The following is a 25,986-nucleotide window of genomic DNA, read 5'->3' on the forward strand; positions in this document are numbered from 1 at the left end:
ATCTTGCCACTACCTAAAATATGGAAGGAATGGAGTAGTTGCACTTACGTTACCACTACCTATATTACTACTCAGAATATAGGAGTAGTAGAGGTAACTACCATGAATAACAATAGTAGCCCATATGGTGTAAACCAAAAAAAACAAGTATCAAAAGTTAAGTAGTGATCCTTATCGTAGTAGTTAATAGAAAAAACTTATAAATATCATATTGTAATTCGAAGAATGGATTTTTACTACTTAAGGAACTAGACTTTATCTTTATCCTTAATTTATTACTGTCTTTATCCTTTTAAACTCCTTTTAAAATCTTATAAATATCTTGCCTTTTAACTTTGAAATTCCTTACATTTAGTTTTTCAGTAGAGTTCTAGTTTACCAATAGCAGTAGAGTGTCACGTAGCCTAGGCTACAGCCTACTTCTCATCCTCCTTTCATGCAGTATGATACTAACAAAAGTTCTTGAAGATCAAGGCATCTGGACCCAAGCTATTATCATTATCACATATCTCTTTCGGCTATCCAGATGCTAGTGGCACACCTGTGCAAAATACAATCTAGCCATCAAGCTTGGGGCCACTCTCTGCTAGTGAACAAGTATTTCTAGCTTGTTCATCTAATGATGGTTGAAGAGAAAAGAAGCAAACAAGCTCTTTAGCATGCCTGATAGGACCTCGTTGCGTAGCTATTGTCATGCCACTAAGAGAGAGGATGGATGATCTTCAAATGGTAGTAACCTACTGAAGGAAAAATTTCTCGAGTTGTCCGATAAAATCAGACGCCGGGCATGAAAATTAGTTTTAAATTTTTGTTTATTTATAACAATTATAAATTTTAAATATAGTAATATGTAAACCATACCTCGATCCCGCAACGGAAGATGGTCGAGGTAGACCGGATCTAGATCTTTGAACGTCGCTTCGCGAGGCCTGGATCTGCAGGTCCTCTACTTCGCGCGCACGTCGAGCTTCGCAGGAAGGTTAGACGATGTCTGTATTTTGCAAAAAACACTTTTTGCAAAAAGGACCCTAGAAGAATATACTTTTCTTTTCTTCTCCTTCTTCTTCTTCCTTCTCTCCCGTTTCCAACCCGAGAACTTCAATTCTGGACCGATCGCAGAGGAGAAGAGAGGAGACTAGAAAGCCGGATCTGGATGCTTGCCACTGGAGAGAAGATTGAGAGAGAAGGACCACTTCTTCTCTCTTCCTTTTCTCCTTTAGAAAACTCCCACCGAAGCCTCTGTCTATGAAGTTTCTTCCAAAGATTTCACAGACAGATCCACTCTAATTTTTCCTCTCTGATTCGTTCTCCATTTCAAGAGAAAAACATTGGTCTATCTATAGGCCAATGCAGTGAGGATTTAAGAGGAGTTATGAGCTGTCGTTATCGAGTTAAATGTAAGATTCGTAACGTTTGTTTTAAAAAACAAACGTTGAGAAAATCATCCAATTCATCCGATAACAGCCGGATTTCAAAAATCAAAATTAACCGGAATGTAGCCAGTTCAAAACCGAACTTTTCGGTCCAGACGGCAGAGCGGCCGGAGGCCGGACGGTGGCGCGGCATGGCTTTGAAGCATCGGTGGAGAAGGCTCTATTTTGCTCCCAGGTGTTTCTCCCATCGCGGTTCATGAGAAAAACTCTTAAGGGTCCACGGTTGTTAACGGTCCATGGATGGTCTACAGGATTTTAAAACAGGTCAGCCGTCAACCATTTAAGTGGGATATGGGGATTAGCCAAACAGAAAATGGGTTAGCCCATTTTGTAATAAAGCAAGCCTATTTGGTTCTAAACCTAAATCCCAATTAAATCGTGATCGGGCCCAATTACACTAATTGAGACCCAATCAAACCCAATCTCAACAATTGAGTCCTGGTCAAGTTCAATTACATTAATTGAAACTTGATTGATCCGAAATATAGACATAACCAAATTCCAAATGACCCACAATTTAATTCTTAATTAAATTGGGTCAAGACCTTCCTACTTAGCTTGACTGATGTGCATGACTCCAATAGGTTCGAACACTAAGCCGGTAGTATATGGACTACTCCATGCACTAATCGAGGTGACCATCTAGAAATGATACCCGACGTCCGAATAGGTCGAATATGCAATTGAGTCCTGTTCAGTGACGGTGTACTCCTACATCTCATCTCTATGCCATACAGTGTCTCCACACTCCTTGGTTTAAGAGGACAACTAACTAAATGGCATACAACGACCTATACTTGACATAGCTATCGTCCAATTGACAGCTCATCATTTGGTCGCGAACTGGTTTAAGGACTAAATGATAAAACCTCCTTTATCCACTAAATTAGTCCTAAGGACTTCATCACAATACACAGGAGTTCAATTTGAAGATGTATCACTTGTGATGAATAGAAAAATGCTAGAATAAATTTTTATTTATTTTAATAAAATATATACATAATTCAATTTCTTACAATTAAAAAATTGGCTTTGGGATACAATTTCCAACAACTCCCACTTGGACTAAAGCTAATTTGTACAGTATCTTATATCCATCTTTGATTTGTGATAATTGAACTTCTTTACAGAAAGGGCTTTAGTGAATGGGTCAGCTAGGTTCTCCTTTCTATTGATCTTCTGAAGATTGATGTCACCTCGTTCCACGATCTCTCATACAAGGTGGTAGCGACGCAGAATGTGCTTGGTCCTGTGGTGAGACTTTGGCTCCTTTGCTTGTGCAATGGCTCCAATATTGTCACAATACAAAAGAACTAGACCGTTGATTGAGGGAGCAACACCAAGTTGATTTACAAACTTCTTGATCCAAACAGCTTCCTTTGCGGCATATGATACAGCAACATATTCTGCTTCGCATACGGAATCGGCTACTGAATGCTGCTTGAAACTTTTCCAGCAGACTACTCCTCCATTCAGGGTAAACATAAATCCTGACATACTCTTACTATCATCATGGTCTAACTAGAAACTAGAGTCTGTAAACTCCACAAGTTTTAAGTCAGATTCTTCATAGATTAACCATTGGTCCTTAGTATTTCTCAAATACTTAAGGATGGTTTTCACCACCTTCCAATAGTTCTCATCCGGATCAGACTGATACCTACTCGCTACTGCTAGTGAGTAAGCAACATCCGGTCTCGTACATGTTATGGCGTACTGATAGAACCTACTGTAGAAGCATATAGGATTCTACTCATACGCTTTCTCTCCTCGAAAGTTGTCGGACAATCTTTCTTAGAGAGAGAAATTTCTTGGCCTATCGAAAGATAGCCCTTCTTGAAATTCTCCATGTTGAACTGCTTCAACATAGTGTCGATGTACGTGGATTGGGACAATCCAAGCAACCTCTTAAATCTATCTCTATAGATCTTCATCCCTAGGATATAGGATGCTTCTCCCAAATCCTTCATGGAGAACTATGATGACAGCCAGAATTTCACATTCTGTAATACAGGAATGTCATTCCCAATTAAGAGAATGTCATCCACATACAAAATAAGGAATGTGATCACGGAACCGTTAGCTCACTTGTAGACACAAGGTTCTTCTTTGTTCTTAACGAAGCCATACGTTTTGATAGTTTTATCGAAACGTATATTCCAACTTCGAGAAGCTTGCTTAAGTCCATAAATGGACTTTTGTAGCTTGCATACTTTGGACTCGTCTGTGGATGTAAAATCCTCAGGTTGTATCATATACACCTCTTCTTCCAGCTCTCCATTTAGAAAAACTGTTTTCACATCCATTTACCAGATTTCATAATCCATATATGCTGCTATAGCAAGCATGATCCGAATAGATTTTAGCATTGCCACAGGAGAAAAAGTCTCGTCATAGTCGATACCATAACGTTGATGATATCCCTTGGCAACCAAACGGGCTTTATAGGTCTCCACCTTTCCGTCTGCACCTCTTTTTTTTTTGAAGATCCATTTTCACCCTATGCGTTTTATCCCTTCGGGTGGATCAACTAGTATCCATACACTATTGATTTCCATGGATTTCATTTCGGATCTCATGGCGTTAAGCCATAACTCAGAGTCGGACCTCTGCATAGCATCTATATAGGTGATCGGATCCTCATTGTTCTCATCGAGCTCAATGGGATCTGCGTCTTGGACCAAGAAACCGTAGTATATGTCCACTTAACGCGATACTCTATCTGATCGCCTTAATGGTGCTTCTACATTAGGCTCCGGGTTTGATCTAATCGAATCCAGTTCTGTGGGTTTAATAGATTGTGTTAAATCTTCCACCTTCTAAACTTCACTAAGTTCAACCTTAGAGGCAACAATTCCTTCACTAAGGAATTTCTTTTCCAAAAAGGTTGCCTTAAGTCCTACGAACATCTTTTGTTCATTAGAAAGGTAGAAGTAATAACCCCTAGTTTCCTTAGAGTACCCTACAAAATAGCACTTATCGGACCTAGGACCAAGTTTGTCAGTTTGAGAACGTTTAACATAAGCCGGACATCTCTAAACCCTAAGGTATGAAAGTGTCGGCTTACGCCCAGTTCATATCTCATATGGAGTCTTCTCAACAGACTTACTTGAAATTTTATTTAGTATTATACACGCAGACTCTAAAGCATAACCCCAAAAAGATAGAGGCAGACTATTAAACCCCATCATGGATCGAACCATGTCTAACAGAGTTCGATTCTTTCTTTCGGATACACCATTGTGCTGAGGTATTTCTGGAGGGGTCCATTATGAGAAAATCCCATTCTCCTCTAGATAAGTCAAAAAATCACCGAAAAGGTATTCTCCTCCTCGGTCAGACTGAAGGATCTTAATACTCTTTTCAGTCTATTTTTCTACTTCATTACGAAATCGTTTGAACATTTCAAATGATTCTAACTTATGCTTCATCAGACAGACATACCCATACCTGGATAGGTCATCTGTGAAGGTTATGAAGTAGGCATAACTACCTTTGGAACTGACGTTCATAGGTCCACATACATCAGTATATATGAGGCCAAGAACATCGCTAGCTCATTCGCCCTTTCCAGAAAAAGGTGACTTGGTCATCTTACCCAGAAGACAGGATTCATAAGTTGGCAATGATTCACAATCATTGATTTCTAAAATGCCCTGTTGGGCTAACCTGTTTATCCTATTTTTATTTATGTGACCTAGCTGGTAATACCACAAATAGGCTTCATTGACATTATCTAACTTAGGGCATTTATTAGAAGTGTACATTACATTCACAGGCAGTGATAGAGTATAAATGTCATGTTTCAATTGTCCACGAAAATTTTTAATACCATTTAGAATGATATCACAAAAATTTTCTTTTATTGATAAACAATAACCATTTTTGGCCAAAAGGCCTACAGAGATGATATTCATAAAAAATGCTGGACAATAATGACAATCATCTAATATGACTACTCTAGATTCAAAAACAAGCTCAATGACTCCTAAAGCTAAGACTGGAACTGATCTTCTATCTCCAATGTTCAGGAATTTTTCGCCATTCTTGAATCTTCTACTAACTTGAAATCCCTGCAATGAATTGCAAATATTAATTGGACTTCCGGTATCCAATACCCAAGCAGTAGAATCATAAACAGAAAAATTATAAGGTGTTATCATATAATTACCTTGTGCAGCAACTGTTTGCTGCTTTTTCTTCTTAGGCCTGTGTGGATCAAGGGACGCTATGTAAGCCGGACAGTTTCGCTTCCAATGACCCATTCTTACAGAAGAAGCACTCTAGCTTGTTCTTATTGGCTTTATGCTTCTTAGTCTGGCTGGGCTTAGAGACCTAAGCACGAGCTTTCTGCACCATTTTCTTCTTTCCTTTCTTAAAGAAAGAAAGTCCTACAGAAGTTCCACTTACCATATTCACCGACTCCTTTTTGAGTTGGTAATCCTTCTCATAGGTTTGCAGTAAACCTAGCAAACCATAATATGATATTTCAGGTTTAGTCATTCTATAATGACTAAGGAAGGTCAGGTAGGACTTAGGAAGTGAGTTCAAAATGACATCCTTGCTCAATTGCTCATGCAAAGGAAAGCCAAGTTTACTCAGGCGATCGATTTGTTCGACCATGTACAATACATGATTGGTGACCGATGCCCCTTCCCTCATGCGGGCATTGAATATAGCGCAGGAGGTCTTATGTCGTTCGACATCATCAGCTGTACCGAAAGACTCCTTCAACATTTGAAGGATTTTCACTGGCTACGCTTCCTCGAATTTATGACTAAACTCGTCATTCATCGAGGCCCTCATGATGCAGCGCACTGTAGTGCGATCGTTGAGCCACTTCTGATAAGCGTCTCTGCTTGCACGTGGTGCATTGGCTGCAAGTTCCTCAGGTGCTGGATCCAATATCACATACATGATCTACTCATGCTCTAATACTATTTTCAACTTTCGATACCAGCTATTGAAGTTAGGTCCATTAAGCTTATCATTGTATAATAGTGTTCGGAGGGACAATGAGTTAGCCAAATCTGAAAAATAAAGGAAAACCCAACTAGTCAGTATATGATTTATTTAATCCTAAAAACTTGGACTTTAGTTTAAAGTTTTCTCCCACTATTTTAATCGAATTAACAGCCTCTACCTTTAATTCGAGGAATTACTTTAATTCTCTAGTGGGTACTAGAATCCGCATAGACTGCATATGGGCCCGAGGAAGGCTCGGCCAACCCATGTGCATCTAAGAGTAGGTACATTACCAATTGTTTCTCTAAACAATTTCTAGTAATCAATTTTGCCCTAGGTGGTAATCAGTAGGCGGAGGCCTTCACTGAAAATCCTGGTTAGCTCCAACCATTAATGAACTAACTCGATGACACTACCTAATGTATGATCAGGTCTGAGGAAGGCTCGGCCAACCTAATCACAATTAGATAGCTCAAAAAGCTATCATATAATGAAGGATAATTTCAGTATTCAGAGGAACACCAGACGAAAGCATCCTGCATTGTGGAGTGATTGATTAAAACCCTATTTGATTTTGATGAGCTCAAAGCATTTGAGTATATCTTTTGTTTACTAATGAATTCAATTGAGTGTTTCAGTGAAAATCTTGTCTAAGTGTTTCTAGATTTGGTTCAAGATATTTTTGATAAGTTAAGAAGTCAGTTTGAGCCAAAGTCTGAGACTCGAGTCGACTCCAGAAAAGTACGAGTCGACTCCAAGCGTATCAGAATCCCTGGCACAGGCTCGAGTCGACTCCGGATCATTACGAGTCGACTCCGACTGAGAACAGACAGACGAACAGAAAGACTCAACTCAAAACCTGTCAGCGAGTCGACTCCTGAAGTGCGCGAGTCGACTCCAATGCTTACAGAGTCGACTCTAGAGTAGTATGAGTCGACTCCAAGGAGTTACAGACAGAAAAGTCAGAGAGCGATTTTCGACCCTGAGATTCGAGTCGACTCCTGTAGAACGCGAGTCGACTCCGATGGTTGGCAGGTCGACTCCAAAGAAAGCGAGAGTCGACTCTCAGTGGTACACAAGGCAAAAGTCAGAGAGCAGTTTTCGGACTCTGAGATCCGAGTCGACTCCCGCAATGCGCGAGTCGACTCCGAGACAGCGCGACCCCAAAAAAACAGAAGACCGAATTATTGTCTCTGAGAGCCGAGACGACTCCCAGACAGCTCGAGTCGACTCCAAGGCAGCGCTACATCAAAAAGGCAGAAGGCTGTGTTTCGGAAACTGAGAGCCGAGTCGACTCCAAAACAGTCCGAGTCGACTCCAAGACTGGACGAGCCAAAAGACAGAAGATCGGGAGTTCGGGCTCTGAGCGCCGAGTCGACTCCCAGAATTGTCGAGTCGACTCGAGTGGGCCAAGTTGAAAAATTAGCTCCATGGACTTCATGGGATGAGCCGACTCCGAAAATGGCAAGTCAGCTCCAGAAGTTGGCGAGTCGACTCCGGGTTAAGTTGAGTCGACTCCCAGTCGCGGAGGTCACTTTAATTCAAATCCGGAATAGTTGCCGAGCCGACTCCAGAAAAGCATGAGTCGACTCCCTCTACAGCCGAGTCGACTCCAGATCGCGCGAGTCGACTCCGACCCCAACGGACATATTGTCAGGATGTGCAGAGTGTGCAGAACGAGCAGAAAAAGGTGTCTAACGGCTAGTTTCCGTGGGGGATGGCTTAAATAGCCACAGAAAACTGTAGCAAGGTAGAGAAGCACTATTCCACTCAAAGAAATCAAGCATCCTATCTCTGCCAACTGGTTTTCAACAGAAAAGAAGGAAGAGCGCCATTAACTCCATCCAGCTACCTCTTCCCAGCATTTAAAAGAAGTCTCCTCCTGCCTTCAAGTCGACCAGACATTCAAGAGGAGACTCACAGTTCAAAAAGCCCTACTCTACTCCAACTCAAACGTGTTTGAGGGCTCTTAACTTCTCTCTAGTTTATATCGCTGTATATCTGCTTTTTAGAAGCTCTGTTTTTCGGTTTGTGTCTGTTCTTTCCATCTTATCTTTGCTTGATTCAATCAGGGGATTGAATCAAGAGTGCGTAGAGGTTGGTTGGTGAGCCGAGGGTAAAACCAACGTGTAAGGGTTCGATTGTGATCCCGGAAAAACAATCGGGGTGGTTCTAGTCGGTGAGCCTGGGAAAACCGACCGAGTTCGTTGTGAGCTCGTAAAACAACAAGTTGGGTTGTGAGCTTGTAAAACAACCGGCTGTAATCCGAGGGGTTATAGTGAATTCCCAAGTGAGACTTGGGGAGTGGACGTAGGAGCTAGGGTAAGCTCCGAACCACTATAAACATTGTGTTTGTGATTGCTTGTGTCTCTTTCTCTCACTCTCATTTCACTCACAGCACATAACAACTAATTATTCATCTTGCAAAAGTATTAATCAGTCATTCACAAACGTTTCAATTGCAAAATTATTTTTAAAACCCAATTCACCCCCCCTCTTGGGTTGTCTATCTGGGCAACAAGTGGTATCAGAGCCTAAACTCTTCTACCCTAAGAGTAAAAGATTGAAATGACAACCCCATTTGGATCTTCCCACATTGAGGGTCAGTCCACCCAAAGACCCCCATTCTTTAATGGATCCGACTACTCATATTGGAAGGCTAGGATGAGAATATTTATCCAAGCCCAAGACTATGAGATGTGGACCATTATATTGAATGGACCATACATCCCTTCCATCTATGTAGAGGGTGTCACTGTACCTAAACTTGAAAAGGATTGGGATGACCATGACTTTAGGAAGGCACAACTCAATGCCAAAGCAATGAATGTGCTTTACTGTGCATTAGATAGGAATGAATTCAATAGGGTCTCTACTTGCAATTCTGCAAAAGAGATTTGGGATAGACTTGAAGTGACCCATGAGGGCACGAATCAAGTCAAAGAATCCAAAATAAATATATTGGTTCATAAGTATGAACTATTTAAGATGGATTCTAATGAAACAATCACATGCATGGTCACTAGATTTACTGACATTGTCAATGGCCTAAAAAGCCTTGGCAAAAACTATACTAACAATGATCTTGTCAGGAAGATTCTTCGCTGCCTACCAAGGTCATGGGAAGCCAAAGTGATGGCAATCCAAGAAGCAAAGGATTTGAACAAGCTTCCTCTTGAGGAGCTTCTTGGATCCCTAATGACGCACGAGCTAACAATGAAGCAACACAGCGAAGAAGAATCCACCCATAAGAAAAAGGTAATAGCTCTTAAATCTACATCATCTAACAAAGACTTCTCTTGCAGTAGTAGCAGTGAAGAAGAAGATCATGAGGGAGAGGATGATGAGGCTCTTCTCGTACGTAAGTTCAGAAGATTCATCAACCAAAAGAAATCCTCTCATCAAAGGAGAGGCCCTTCAAATTTCTATCGCAAGGATAAAGGTAAGGAAAGGAAAAATGAGGGGATTGGATGTTATGAGTGCAAGAAGCCGGGATACATCAGAGCTGAGTGTCCTTTACTGAAGAAGGGGAGCAAGTACAAGAAGAAGAAAGCCCTTGTCACCACCCTATCGGACTCCGACGCATCATCATCATCATCGGATGAGGAACAAGAAGAAAAGGCCAATTTCTGCTTCATGGCCAATAAAAATGAGGTAACATCCGCACCACATTTAGATTTTACTTTCGATGAATTATATGATGCTTTTAATGAATTAATGGATGAATACAAAACAATAAACGTTAAAAACAAAGAACTAAAAGTAACTAACCAAACTCATCTCCGTAAGTATGATTCATTAGTTAAGGATAAAGATGTTCTTATCAAAAAAAATGCAGAACTTAAAACAAGCAACCAAATCTTGATACAAAAGAATAATACCTTAACTAAAGAAAATGAAAGGCTGAACAAAGAAACATTAGAATCCAAAAATAATAAACATATAAATGAGAGTCTCACAAAAAAACTAAATGATCTAAAAGCAGAAAAACAAACACTAACTAAAGAACTTGAAAAATACAAATCCTTGGTTGAAAAATTTACATATAGTTCTGAAAAATTGAATATGATACTTAATAGTCAACGAGCGGTATTCAATAGAGCGGGTTTAGGGTATAAACCTAAACATAAGTAAAAACTTCTTAGTAACTTCTTTGTTAAAGCAGGAGAAAGTAAAACTAAGAAAATAACCTGCTTTTGTTGTGGAACTTTAGGACATAAAGCAAATGTGTGTAATTATAGGAAAGGGAAAACTAAAAGAAAAATTAAAAGAATTTGGGTTCCAAAAGGAACCAACCCTACTAACCATGAAGGACCCAAGAAAACTTGGGTACCTAAAACTATATGATTTGCTTGTGTAGGAGTGTCTTGCAGCCAAGGTCGACAAAAATTGTTGGTACTTGGATAGTGGCTGCTCAAGACACATGACGGGTGACAAGGATCAATTCTTCACCCTTGAAGCTAAGAAGGGAGGTGTTGTGACTTTTGGAGACAATAATCAAGGTCACATCATTGGTATAGGTAAAGTACGAATTACCCCTTCAACTTTTATTGATAATGTTCGATATGTTGATGGTCTTAAGCATAATTTATTAAGCATTAGTCAATTATGTGATAGAGGTTATAATGTTATGTTTAAACCATCACTATGCATCATAACAAACCCAAATGACAATAGTTTAGTTTTTAAAGGAATAAGACGTGGAAATGTGTATGTTGTAGACCTTGAGGATCTAGCCAAACACAACCCATGTTTAGTTGTTAATGAAACTAAGGATAATGATGCTAGTTGGTTATGGCACCGTAAGCTAGGTCATGCAAGCATGGACACCATATCTAAACTAGTTAAAAGAGATTCTGTGATAGGTTTGCCAAAATTAAAGTTTGAAAAGAATAAAATATGTGAAGCATGTTAATTTGGCAAACAATCAAGGAACTCCTTTAAATCTATAAATTGTGTCTCTACCTCTAGACCTCTAGAACTGCTACACATGGACCTATTCGGACCAACTAGAACCACAAGTCTAGGTGGAAATAAATATGGTCTAGTTATCGTAGATGATTATTCTAGATATACTTGGGTCATGTTCTTAGGCCATAAGGATCAAGCATTTTCAATTTTCAAGAAATTTCATAAAGAAGTAACAAATGCTAGAGATACTTCAGTAATAGCTATTAGAAGTGACCATGGTACCGAATTTGAAAATTATTTATTTGATGAGTTTTGTAGTAAAAAGGGGATAACACACAATTTTTCTGCACCTAGGACACCACAACAAAATGGAGTTGTGGAGAGAAAAAATAGAACTCTAGAGGAAATGGCTAGAACTATGTTGTGTGAAAGTAACCTCCCTAAGTACTTTTGGGAAGAAGCCGTCAATACTTCTTGTCATATATTAAATAGAGTTTTATTGAGACCTATTATAAAGAAAACACCTTATGAACTTTGGAAAAACAGAAACCAAAGGTAAATTATTTTCATGTCTTTGGATGTAGGTGTTTTGTTCATAATAATGGGAAAGATAATCTAGAAAAATTTGACTCTAAATCTGATGAGGGTATATTCTTAGGGTACTCCACAAGTAGTAAAGCCTATAAAATCTTTAATAAAAGAACCCTAGTTATAGAAGAATCCATACATGTTGTTTTTGATGATTCTAGTGATATCTCTTCTAGCAAGAGAGTTAATTTTGATGATGATGCTGAAATTCTTGAAGAAAAGATAGATGAGATGACATTACAAGATGATAATCAAAAATTAATTGAAAATGCATCATCAAGCCAAGAGGCTATTATGGATCATGGGCTGACTAAGGCTTGGAGGTTTGCTCACGGGCATCCTAAGAAATTAATTCTAGATGATCCATCTCAACCAGTTAGGACTAGAGCATCCCTTAGGAACTTAAATAATCATCTAGCCTTTGTCTCACATTTTGAGCCCAAACACATAGAAGAAGCTGAAAAAGATGTAAATTGGATAAATGCAATGCAAGAAGAATTAAACCAATTTACTAGAAACAAGGTATGGAATCTAGTTGAAAGACCTTCTGAATATTCAATTATCGGTACCAAATGGATTTATAAAAATAAACTTGATGAAAATGGAATTGTAATAAGGAATAAGGCTAGACTAGTAGCAAAGGGTTATAATCAAGAAGAAGGGATAGATTTTGATGAAACCTTTGCTCCTGTAGCTAGACTTGAAGCAATTAGACTTTTACTAGCATTTGCATGCTCTAAGGACTTCAAATTATTTCAAATGGATGTAAAAAGTGCATTTTTAAATGGATATATTAATGAGGAGGTATATGTAGAACAACCTCCTGGTTTTGAAAATCATCAATACCCTAATCATGTATATAAATTGAGCAAAGCACTTTATGGTTTGAAACAAGCACCTAGAGCATGGTATGAAAGACTTAGCAAATTTCTACTAGATCATGAATTCTCTAGGGAAAATGTAGATACAACACTATTTTTGAAAAAGGAAAACAAAGATATGTTATTAGTGCAGATTTACGTTGATGATATTATTTTCGGTGCTACTAACAATCGTCTCTGCGAAGAATTTGCTGACTTGATGCAGAGTGAGTTTGAAATGAGCATGATGGGAGAGCTGAACTATTTCCTCGGGCTTCAAATCAAACAATCTGAAGAAGGCATCTTCATCAATCAAGCTAAATACATCAAGGAAATGCTTAAGAAGTTTGATATGGAGGGGAACAAGTCAATCAGCACCCCCATGAGCTCATCATGCAAACTAGACCAAGATGAATCAGGTAAATCTGTAGATCAGAAACTATATAGAGGTATGATAGGATCTTTATTGTATCTTACTGCAAGTAGACCTGATATCATGTTTAGTGTTTGCATGTGTGCTAGATATCAGTCTAATCCTAAGGAATCTCATCTAATTGCAGTCAAGAGAATCTTTAAATACCTAATAGGAACAAAGAATATAGGGTTATGGTATTCTAAAGAATCTAGCCTGAACTTAATAGGATACACAGATTCAGACTTTGCTGGATGTAAACTTGATAGAAAAAGCACCAGCGGGTCATGTCAATTCCTAGGAGAAAACTTAATTTCATGGTTTAGCAAGAAACAAAACTCGGTTGCATTATCTACTGCTGAAGCTGAATATGTTGCAGCCGGGAGTTGTTGTGCTCAAATCATGTGGATCAAACAACAATTGGAAGATTATGGCATTAAACAAGATAAAATTCCCATTAATTGTGATAATACAAGTGCCATTAATCTAACTAAAAATCCAATTCAGCATTCAAGAACTAAACATATTGAGATAAGACATCACTTCATAAGAGATCATGTACTGAATGGTGATGTGACACTTCAATTTGTTTGCACTGATGATCAATTAGCTGATATTTTTACAAAACCCCTAAGTGAAGAGAGATTTAGTGTGCTTAGGAGGGGATTAGGAGTGATTGATCCATCCTAGTGGTATTTTCCACTAGTTCATTGATTTTGATGATAAGATTGTGGTTAATATAGAGCTTCTTTTCAATAATCATCAAATCAGATTATAACTTAGTGATTTTCCCTCATTCGGCACGAACATAGCATGATTTTAGGTGCGTGCCAGAGTTCGAGACGACTCGAGTAAGTTTCAGAGTCGGCTCGTAAGGGAGAGTCGACTCGCACATTTACGCACTACAAGAAAATACACTTTCAGCGACCACTTTCGGCGACTAAATGAATAGCGGTCGCTGCAAATAAGCTATTTGCGACCAACATCCTTGTTAGTTACTGAATGATTGTCCTACACCGACTAAATGCATATTTGGTCGCGGAAAATCAAAACCAAGTTGGCGGGGTGGAGGTAAAACGTTTGGCGACTAAAGTTTGGTCGCTGAAAATAAGGCTATCTGCGACCAACATTCTTGTTAGTTACTGAATAATTGTCCTACACCGACTAAATGCATATTTGGTCGCGAAAAAGCAATACCAAGTTGGCACGAGTCCAATATTTCGCGCGGGCTGGAGGTAAAACTTTTGGCGACTAAACTTTGGTCCTTAAAGGTTCACCTCCAGCGACTAAAAAAAAATTTAGTCCAGGAAAACTTTTACGAATAGCGCCTTTTTCCAATGAAAAAATTGGGCAGAAAGTTTGAGTTTTTTAGTGACCAAACTTTTGGTAGTAGAAGGTTCCCGTAAAACCGAACGATGTTGTACTAGCCCCTGTAAGATGCTAATTTCTAAGTTCAAAAAAAAGAACGGTTTATTTTCAAACGGTGCCGTTTAACACACTACCAGAAAACAAGCATATAGTGACGGAAAACTAGTGACGGCCCGTTATCAGTCACTATTTGTGACGGAGTAGTGACAGATAGGAATTTGGTCATCGTAGTATGAACTTAGTGACAGATTAATGACAGACCGGTCACAGAATGTGCGGGTAGGATGGACCCTAAAACTTAGTCTGCATCGTAGTGACGGGGTATCTGTCACAAAACTGGTAACCAAAATTGCAACCAGACAGTGACAAATTCAGCCGTCACAAAAATTGTAATCCAAGTGTTTATAAATTTTTAAAAGATTATTTTTGGTAGTGACGGATTATTGACAGAAATTTCCGTCACCAAATTTAATTTCTAATTCTAAAAATATTAAAAATATTATTTTTGAGTAATTATAAATTAAAAAAAGTAAAAAGTGAGAATTTCAAAATGGAACAAAGTGTCCCGCCCCACCCAAATCACAAAACACCATCCCCCCCCCCCCCAAATCACAAAACACAGCAAGATTGTTTCTAATCATAATTCCTATATTTTAACGGAATCAACGCCCATGGAATGCTTATGTCTAGAAAAAGCCTATGCATTTTTTGCTTTGCAAAAATGTGAACACGACAAACTGCCATAAAGAAAAATAGGTAAAAAGAAGAAGAAAAAAAAGAAGGGGTGGGGTGGGGTGGGGTGCTAGGGTTAGTGTTGGTGGACGCCACGTGCTTGTGTGGGACGCCCGCTGGCCTTTCCTTTCCGATTTTCGACAAAAATCCCAAACCCCCTGCACGACGAAGCGGTTTCACGAGCCGCTCCACCCCCCCCCCCAAACCCTGCCCCCCCCCCCCCCCCCCCCCCCCCCCCCAAACCCCGCCCTTCCCCCCAACCCCCTTCTTGATCGAGTTAAAGATTCCTGGCGGGAAACTGGGAGGAGAACTGAGGCCCGTAAAAACCTAGCTCCCTTCCCCTTTCTCCTCAAAACCCTACCTCCACTTCTCCTTCCTCGCGCCTCCAAAACCCTAGCTGAAAACTAGAGGGGAGAGGGAGGAGAAACCCTAGAATTCCAACCTTCTCCTCGTCAAAGCCTCGCTCCGTCGGGCGATGGCACTCTACCTCCTCTTTGAATCCGCCTCCGGCTACACCCTCTTCCACGCGTACGGCCTCGACGAGATCGGCCAGAACACCGAGGCCATCCGGAACTCGGTCCTCGACCTCACGCGCTTTGGCAAGGTGGTCAAGCTCGTCGCCTTCCACCCTTTCTCCTCCGCCCTCGATGCCCTGAACCAATGCAGCGCCATCTCCGAAGGTGAGCTCCGAACCCTACCTTCCCCCCCATCTGCTGCCCATTTGGGGTTCGAAGTTAAATTTATTCGATTTTGTTGCGGGCTTCTAGGGCTCATGACCGATGCGTTGAGGAACTTCTTGGAAATCAACCTTCTGAAACCAAAAGAGGGGAAGAAGGCTAAGTTCAGCCTCGGCGTTGCAGAGCCCAAGGTTGGGTCTCAGGAAGTGTCACGACCCCCGCCCCGTTCCCGGCGGGCCGCCGCGACGGTCCTAGGGTGCGGGTAGGCATAAGGCCACCAGCCACCACGTAGAACCCTACTACCTATCAATCATCAATAAATTCTGAAAATTTTGGCATGATGCATGCACAAAATGATCACCTTTCCTATGGTGACCTGTCAGGATTATCTCATTACATACAACAACGCTACCTGTCAGAGCAGCAATCACATAACCTGTCACATAACGAACCTGGACAATATATATCAATACATCATCACAGGCATATAACTCAACTGTATAAAAATCTGGTTCCCATTCTATCCATGGTCAAACCCATATCCACAACAGGATCTATGACTGTAACTATACACTAAATACAACAGAAGGTTTATAATACACCAAAAGGGAATAAACCTCTATCTACATTATACTATACTATACTATGGAGCGGCACAGCTAGCAGGCAACCACTAATCCTGCTCCTCTCTATACAATACCTTTCCTGCAATCAAAAACATCAAACTGGGGAGTGAGTATATAAATACTCAGTGAGTGGAGTAGAGAGTACTATGCACATGAGACAGAATATAATCATGGCTCGAGATGAAATCTCAAGATCAATAACAAGATGAACATGAACTCAACATAGAGAATATGGAGTAAGTCATCAATATCACCACAATCAATATCAACTCATCTGAAGCATATATGGAATAATCAAGTAAACATATATGCTACTCATGAATATGCTCAACAGATCATAATGCTGGAACATACAAATCAGGTGTCAATATGCTGAAATCATCACTAGACAGCTGTCAGGAGGTGGGTTTTACGCCCCAGGCGAACCAGCAACAACTCCCTACTGTCACATGCATATGCAGGATAAGACACCACACTAATCATGTAAATGCCGGCTAGTATCCAGAACAGAAATCCATCTCACATCTACATACTAAACGGCACCTCGCGGGAATTCTACATCCGCGGAAAGCCATACTGCACCTCGCGGGGTCTTACTATGCCCGGCGGCAAGCAGAATATAAGTCGTAGGACCGGCCGATCCTACGCCTAGGGCCGTATCCCCCCCTAGGAAGGGACTGGGCTCCGCCCACCCAGAAGGCTACTATGTGCACAAAGGCCGATGTTCAACCCCATCGACTATAGGTGTCCTGCAAATACTGCCAAGCCATGCATAAATGCCATAATGCACCCTCCCAATACTCTACTAAAAAGGAGCATAATCAAGACTACCACTCACTCGGCCACGATCCAATTATAACTAACATCAGGGTTGGGAGTGAGGAATCACGGGAGTACAATGCAACTCAATATACCATGAGAAGGGCTCTACAAGTCTTTGAAATAGAGGAAATGAAATCAATTTACAAAAGAAGTCATTTCACAATTCAGATCCAATTTAATTACTCATAAAGGAGTATAATCAAGCTACGACTCACAAGTCTTTAAAATAGAGGAAATGAAATCAATTTACAAAAGAAATCATTTCACAATTCGGAATCAATTTAATTACTCATCAACCCCTCGTAATTCCTCTCAATGTTCCCTCAAATGCATGTACAGAATAATCAAGCATGGAGAATCAAGATTATAGAGGAATCTACTACAATATCAATCAATATGCTCAAGTGGAATCAATTCACACTTGGCGACATTCATGAAAATGAATTAAGGATGCTCATGGTGCAAAGTACATGACTCCCACTCACCTGTCAATCTGGCACAGCCCTGATACGCCTCCAAAAATCTACAGCTGGCAGTGGGGAACTTCTTCCTCTTGTTCCCTAGCTTCTTGCCCAACTGATACATGCATTTACAATATATTTAGTTTTGTACCAAGGGCTATAATCTACGTGCCAATTATAATATAGGGAACTTTAATTGATTCAACTCCCCTGTTCCCTAAATCTTTTCTTTTCTTTCTTCTTTTTCTTTTTAATTAATTAACTCACCATTTATGTGTATTAGGGACTCCCTTGCATGAGTACAAGGTCCCTTTTAGCTTGATCTAGGCTTAATACCCTATTATAGCATGAAATCCCCTATTTTCCACCCGGATGAACAGTAACCCGGACCGACAGCCGGTTACTTCATCCCAGGTTTGATCCACTTTTCAGACTCCAAATTTGATGAAATTTTTACCTAACATTCTACACTCATAGAGGATTCCAAAGAGATAACATGCATCATCATCGGAGGCCGTTTGACCTCCTAAATAATTTGCCGAAGTTGGGACTTCGGCACAGTTTTTCCGTAGTGCCGGAAAAATTTGTCAAAATCCGATTCTTCCTCTTTTAACCGCCTCTACAACCCTTATCCGACCCCTCTAGACTATATCCACCCTTTGTATAGCCTAATGTCATCAAAAGACTAGATAGGGATTGATATTTACCTTTTTCTTTTTGGAAATCGAGGTCCTTGCGTAGAGGGGAAGGAGATCTACGTTTTTCCCTTCAGCTAGAAGTGCAACCGGGATCTCCTTCCTCTTCCTTTCTTCCTTTCCTTTCCTCTTCCTTTCTTCCTTTCCTTTCCTCTCCTTCTTTTTCTTCCTCTCTGTCCGTCTGAGACTCCCCAGTGACTCTCTCTCGGTTTCCATCCAAAAGCCACACAAACCCCCTAATTAAATCACATCAAAACACTATTCACCCTTTGTTTAATATTATTAAATTTCCATTTTGCCCCTAACACTTCGATATATCTGCAATTATGCCATTATCTTTTGATTCCTTCCCATTTTGCCCCTAACACTTCAACGCATCTACTATTATGCCATTAACTTTTGATTCCTTCCAATTTTACCCCTTATATCAATTTTAAAGGACTATTCTATCCCCTTTTATATAAAAAAAAAAAATTTTGGGGTTATTACATCCTCCCCTCCTTATATAAAATTCGTCCTCGAGTTTAAAAGAGTAAATTACCTGATTACTCAAAGAGGTGAGGGTATTTGCTCTTCATACTTTGCTCCGACTCCCAAGTGCATTCTTCAACATTGTGCCGGTGCCATTGGACCTTTACCATACATATTTTCTTATTTCTCAGCTTCCCATCCTTCTTCTTCACAAACAGAACTGGGGCACCCCATGGTGATGTACTGGGCCTAACAAACCCCTTGTCTAGCAGATCCTGCAACTGGACCTTCAACTCCCTCAGCTCTGTAGGTGCCATACGATAGGGAGCAATCGATATAGGGTTTGTACCAGGAAGAAGTTCAATACTGAACTCAATTTCTCTATCAAGTGGGAATCCTGGTAATTCTCCTGGAAATACATCAGGATACTCCCTAACAACTGGAATCTGCTGCAGATCCACAGACTCTACCTGGGTGTCCATCACATAAGCTAGATAGCTTTGACACCCCTTTCTCAGCAGCCTCTTTGCTTTTACTGCAGACACCAAATTCATTGGGATCTCACTCCTGTCCCCTTGATATGTAAATTTCCCCTTATCTAAAGGTCTGAAAATAACACTCTTTTCTTGGCAGTTAATGGTGGCACGATTGTCTGATAACCAATCCATGCCCAGTATGACATCAAAGTCTAACACTGCCAACTCAATCAAATCGACTGGGAGTGTCTTACCTTCTACCTCTACCACACAGGTAGGATACACATATCTCACTTCTATACTATCCCCTACAGGTGTGCTAATAACTAAGGGAATATGCATCAATATCTTATCCTTAGCTAACTTTTTAGCAAAATAAGGGGACACAAATGAATGGGTAGCTCCAGAATCAAATAACACTCTAGCTTTAATCTTATCAATGAGGAGCATACCTGTCACAGCTGCATTTGATGCCTGTGCCTCCTGTGGATTTACCGTGAACACCCTTCCTTGCCCTTTGCCTGCTGGAGCTAACAGCTGAGATGGTCCAACACTCTGCTGTGACGCTGGTGTCTGACCTCTACCTCTGCCTACAGGCTCCCTACTACTAGGCCTGTCCATCTGCACAGAAGGATAGGATGCCAAAGGCACAAACTGCTGGGTGGCACCCTGCGGGCATTCTCTGACAAAATGACCCGGCTGTCCACATCTGTAGCACACTCCCTGACCCATTCTGCATCTGCCAGGGTGCTGCTTCCCACATATGCTACATACTAGCCATGATTGGAACCTAGATTCAGTTCTGGCCATAGTGACTGGAGGACGAGGTACTGATGGCAGAAAAGTATCTTGTGATTGACCTCTTTCCCTCCATTTCCTCTTACGTGGGGCAGGTGGAGCTGAGCGTACAGACTGCTCCGTCGGGCCCTCCGAGAGATCTACTCCCTCAGATCTATTTCTACTGCTTTGCCCTTTCCCCATACTCATTTTTCTCTATTCTCTTTCAGCTCTTTCCTCTTTGTTTCTGATCTCCCACTGTTTTGCTTTATCAATTAGCCTAGACAAGGTGGGGACCTCTACTGCCAGTACTGCATTATAAAGCGGGGAAATCAGACCCCGCCTGAATCTTTCTATCCTGGCAGCTTCAGTGGGGATGATGTAAGGAGCATACTTCCCCAATCTAGTGAACTCACGAGCGTACTCAGATACGCTCATTTCGGGCATCTGCTTCAGCCTCTCAAACTGAAGAGCCCGATTCTCCCTCTCAGCCGGAGACAAGAACTCATCCATCACTGCTTGCCTGAACTCTTCCCAGGTTGGAGGATTCCTACTGTACAATCTGTCCTCCACTTGTCTCTGGTACCAGTCCCAGGCATCTTCCTTCATTGTAAGCCCTACAAGTTCTATAGCTCTTGCATCAGAACAGGGCAGTCTCCGTATCATCTTTTCAGTCTCCTCCAGAAATCTCTGAGGATCTTCACCTTCTTCCCCCTTAAACTCCGGGGTTCTAAGCCTCAGAAACTCCTGTACAGTAATCCCCTCATCATCTAGAGCCCGCCTGGCCAAACTTCTTGGCACGGGTACAGGAGGTGGGATAGATACTACTGACGGGGCAGGAGGTTTTCCCCGAGCAATCTGCTCCCTCAGAGCCTGATTCTCTGCCAGTAACTGTTCCATTAATGCATCTCTACTTCCTATCTCTCCTTGATCATCAACCCTCCGTCTATCAGCAGGAGGAGATTTTTCTCTTTGGGGCTCGACATGTGCGGAACCCGCATCCAATGCTATATCTGGCTCCATCCTCCTTCCAGGACGAGCAGATCCTCTCCTTGGAGGTATTTTTTATATGTCTCTAAAAGAGTTAAAAAGAGAGGGCAGTCGTTACACACTGAGTCATAATATATTTTACTGAATTGTAAATGACTCATAAATTAACATACAGAAAAACCTTATGCTCCATAGTATAATCCTATACTTAATCCTGACTCACCCTATTGCTCTGACAGGACTCTTCTTAACCTTTGCTCTGATACCAAGCTTTGTCACGACCCCCGCCCCGTTCCCGGCGGGCCGCCGCGACGGTCCTAGGGTGCGGGTAGGCATAAGGCCACCAGCCACCACGTAGAACCTTACTACCTATCAATCATCAATAAATTCTGAAAATTTTGGCATGATGCATGCACAAAATGATCACCTTTCCTATGGTGACCTGTCAGGATTATCTCATTACATACAACAACGCTACCTGTCAGAGCAGCAATCACATAACCTGTCACATAACGAACCTGGACAATATATATCAATACATCATCACAGGCATATAACTCAACTGTATAAAAATCTGGTTCCCATTCTATCCATGGTCAAACCCATATCCACAACAGGATCTATGACTGTAACTATACACTAAATACAACAGAAGGTTTATAATACACCAAAAGGGAATAAACCTCTATCTACATTATACTATACTATACTATGGAGCGGCACAGCTAGCAGGCAACCACTAATCCTGCTCCTCTCTATACAATACCTTTCCTGCAATCAAAAACATCAAACTGGGGAGTGAGTATATAAATACTCAGTGAGTGGAGTAGAGAGTACTATGCACATGAGACAGAATATAATCATGGCTCGAGATGAAATCTCAAGATCAATAACAAGATGAACATGAACTCAACATAGAGAATATGGAGTAAGTCATCAATATCACCACAATCAATATCAACTCATCTGAAGCATATATGGAATAATCAAGTAAACATATATGCTACTCATGAATATGCTCAACAGATCATAATGCTGGAACATACAAATCAGGTGTCAATATGCTGAAATCATCACTAGACAGCTGTCAGGAGGTGGGTTTTACGCCCCAGGCGAACCAGCAACAACTCCCTACTGTCACATGCATATACAGGATAAGACACCACACTAATCATGTAAATGCCGGCTAGTATCCAGAACAGAAATCCATCTCACATCTACATACTAAACGGCACCTCGCGGGAATTCTACATCCGCGGAAAGCCATACTGCACCTCGCGGGGTCTTACTATGCCCGGCGGCAAGCAGAATATAAGTCGTAGGACCGGCTGATCCTACGCCTAGGGCCGTATCCCCCCCAGGAAGGGACTGGGCTCCGCCCACCCAGAAGGCTACTATGTGCACAAAGGCCGATGTTCAACCCCATCGACTATAGGTGTCCTGCAAATACTGCCAAGCCATGCATAAATGCCATAATGCACCCTCCCAATACTCTACTAAAAAGGAGCATAATCAAGACTACCACTCACTCGGCCACGATCCAATTATAACTAACATCAGGGTTGGGAGTGAGGAATCACGGGAGTACAATGCAACTCAATATACCATGAGAAGGGCTCTACAAGTCTTTGAAATAGAGGAAATGAAATCAATTTACAAAAGAAGTCATTTCACAATTCAGATCCAATTTAATTACTCATAAAGGAGTATAATCAAGCTACGACTCACAAGTCTTTAAAATAGAGGAAATGAAATCAATTTACAAAAGAAATCATTTCACAATTCGGAATCAATTTAATTACTCATCAACCCCTCGTAATTCCTCTCAATGTTCCCTCAAATGCATGTACAGAATAATCAAGTATGGAGAATCAAGATTATAGAGGAATCTACTACAATATCAATCAATATGCTCAAGTGGAATCAATTCACACTTGGCGACATTCATGAAAATGAATTAAGGATGCTCATGGTGCAAAGTACATGACTCCCACTCACCTGTCAATCTGGCACAGCCCTGATACGCCTCCAAAAATCTACAGCTGGCAGTGGGGAACTTCTTCCTCTTGTTCCCTAGCTTCTTGCCCAACTGATACATGCATTTACAATATATTTAGTTTTGTATCAAGGGCTATAATCTACGTGCCAATTATAATATAGGGAACTTTAATTGATTCAACTCCCCTGTTCCCTAAATCTTTTCTTTTCTTTCTTCTTTTTCTTTTTAATTAATTAACTCACCATTTATGTGTATTAGGGACTCCCTTGCATGAGTACAAGGTCCCTTTTAGCTTGATCTAGGCTTAATACCCTATTATAGCATGAAATCCCCTATTTTCCACCCGGATGAACAGTAACCCGGACCGACAGCCGGTTACTTCATCCCAGGTTTGATCCACTTTTCAGACTCCAAATTTGATGAAATTTTTACCTAACATTCTACACTCATAGAGGATTCCAAAGAGATAACATGCATCATCATCGGAGGCCGTTTGACCCCCTAAATAATTTGCCGAAGTTGGGACTTCGGCACAGTTTTTCCGTAGTGCCGGAAAAATTTGTCAAAATCCGATTCTTCCTCTTTTAACCGCCTCTACAACCCTTATCCGACCCCTCTAGACTATATCCACCCTTTGTATAGCCTAATGTCATCAAAAGACTAGATAGGGATTGATATTTACCTTTTTCTTTTTGGAAATCGAGGTCCTTGCGTAGAGGGGAAGGAGATCTACGTTTTTCCCTTCAGCTAGAACTGCAACCGGGATCTCCTTCCTCTTCCTCTCTTCCTTTCCTCTTCCTTTCTTCCTTTCCTTTCCTCTCCTTCTTTTTCTTCCTCTCTGTCCGTCTGAGACTCCCCAGTGACTCTCTCTCGGTTTCCATCCAAAAGCCACACAAACCCCCTAATTAAATCACATCAAAACACTATTCACCCTTTGTTTAATATTATTAAATTTCCATTTTGCCCCTAACACTTCGATATATCTGCAATTATGCCATTATCTTTTGATTCCTTCCCATTTTGCCCCTAACACTTCAACGCATCTACTATTATGCCATTAACTTTTGATTCCTTCCAATTTTACCCCTTATATCAATTTTAAAGGACTATTCTATCCCCTTTTATATATAAAAAAAAAATTTTGGGGTTATTACAGGAAGTGACCAAGATTCCTTGCCAGAGCAATGAGTTTGTTCTCGAGCTCCTTCATGGTGTCAGGTTGCACTTTGATAGGTTCATTAAAGACTTAAAGGTTGGATTTTTGTCACCTGATTGAGTAGTTTATATCTGCTATAAGTTATACTGGGTTTTCATGTAAAGATGATGTTGTTCTGTTTATTTTGTCTTGTGGTTATAGCCATCAGACTTGGAGAAGGCTCAGCTGGGTTTGAGTACAATTATTGTTCAGGATCTCGGTCATTTGTTACAACAATGACTATACCGGTAATATGTTTTTGAGTATGTACTGGTTATATTTTTAGTGAACTGCCTGTGAAACAGTCTATGGGATAGTTTTGGCTATTGTAAGATAGACAATTTGCTGCAAGTAGATTTTTTATTCTAGTTTGCTGCAAGTATATTTTTGGAATCCTTTTATGCAAGTAGATCTGACAGTTATTCTAGTTTTCTTATTTTGTAGTGGCTATATGCTAATCTAAATTACACTTTGCAGCTGGAGTTTAATAGTTCTGAAAATCTTGAATTTTCAGAATTCTATAAGAAAACTCATACCAAGAAGAACAAAGAGTGAATTGATCCTATTTGCGCCGTGAAACATGTAGGTATCTAAAATCTCAATAATTATTTAAATCAGTTTCTGCTTTTGTAAGGTTATATACATTTAATTCTGTTGTTACCTTTGCATGGACAGTCAAAGATGTTGAGCTTGCGAGAAGAATCTTCCCAATCTGGTGTGCAATTAACATCAGAGGAGATGTATAGGCAGGCACTTGGATGAATAGCAAGATCAGATATTTTTGGAATTTTTAATTTACATTTTAATGTGTTTGGTGATGATTATCACCTTAACATATGGTATGGATGAAACATTGTGATGTATGGTTAATAGGTATGCTTGACTTTAGACTTATAGATGATGATATTTATAATGAATGATTATGGATTCTCCAACATTATGTATACTTCTATTTGGATGAGAAAATGTATTGTGCAATATGGATATTGGATAGGCTGTGTTGGTTGTACAGAATTTGGAACGAGCCCAAAAATAAATATTAAGCTTATAATTTGAATTGTTAATTAAATACAGGTTAATACTTTCTGCCACTAAAAAATGTTTGTTGCCAATGCATTCAAATACATTCTGCGACCAAACTATTAGTGGGGGAAGATAGACATTCAGTGACCATTTTTTTGGTAGCGGAAGACAAACCTTCCACGACCAACTATTTGGTCGGTGTTGAAATGAGCGACAACAGATTTTGTCGCTGATAATTTTCTTCGGCAACCAAATGTTGGTCGTTGTTGGTGTACCTTAGGTGACCACACAATATTGGTCGCCAAAACCTTTCAGTGACTAGGGTTCGGCGACGAAGGGTATGCTAGTCGCGAAAAGGTTTCGGCGACCAAATATGGTTATTCGGCGACTAGAATCTTAGTCGCTGAATATGTATTTTCTTGTAGTGACGGGAGTCGACTCGAGATCGATGGTAGCAGAGGGGGAGTCGACTCGCATACAGTCGGGAGTCGACTCGAGGTCAATA

The 25,986-nt window shown here is 40.6% G+C and overlaps 1 protein-coding gene across 3 annotated transcripts; it reads left to right on the top strand.

Moving 5' to 3' along the window:
• Window positions 1-15,517: 15,517 nt before the first annotated feature.
• On the top strand, window positions 15,518-25,395 carry LOC120107681 (nucleolar protein 56-like). Of its 3 annotated transcripts, none has more exons than XM_039121052.1 (6): window positions 15,518-15,949; window positions 16,037-16,149; window positions 24,420-24,515; window positions 24,621-24,706; window positions 24,936-25,044; window positions 25,134-25,395. In XM_039121052.1, the coding sequence occupies exons 1-4, from the start codon at window positions 15,745-15,747 to the stop codon at window positions 24,696-24,698; spliced, it is 492 nt and encodes a 163-aa protein (XP_038976980.1). In that variant the 5' UTR covers window positions 15,518-15,744; the 3' UTR covers window positions 24,699-24,706; window positions 24,936-25,044; window positions 25,134-25,395. The 3 variants fall into 3 exon arrangements, with proteins under 3 accessions (XP_038976980.1, XP_038976979.1, XP_038976981.1); XM_039121051.1 differs by having other exon boundaries at window positions 24,936-25,040; XM_039121053.1 differs by having other exon boundaries at window positions 24,973-25,040.
• Window positions 25,396-25,986: the final 591 nt, after the last annotated feature.

The sequence above is a fragment of the Phoenix dactylifera genome, unplaced genomic scaffold (genome assembly GCF_009389715.1).
Source record: "Phoenix dactylifera cultivar Barhee BC4 unplaced genomic scaffold, palm_55x_up_171113_PBpolish2nd_filt_p 000957F, whole genome shotgun sequence".
NCBI lineage: Eukaryota > Viridiplantae > Streptophyta > Magnoliopsida > Arecales > Arecaceae > Phoenix > Phoenix dactylifera.

What these genes read in the sequence shown, in the direction of transcription:
- LOC120107681 (XM_039121052.1), top strand. Translation starts at nt 15,745, where the DNA reads ATGGCACTCTACCTCCTCTTTGAATCCGCCTCCGGCTACACCCTCTTC. An exon ending in AGCCCAAGGTTGGGTCTCAG is followed by an intron (nt 16,150 to 24,419) that starts GAAGTGTCACGA and finishes GGGTTATTACAG; the next exon opens with GAAGTGACCAAGATTCCTTG. An exon ending in GGTTCATTAAAGACTTAAAG is followed by an intron (nt 24,516 to 24,620) that starts GTTGGATTTTTG and finishes TTGTGGTTATAG; the next exon opens with CCATCAGACTTGGAGAAGGC.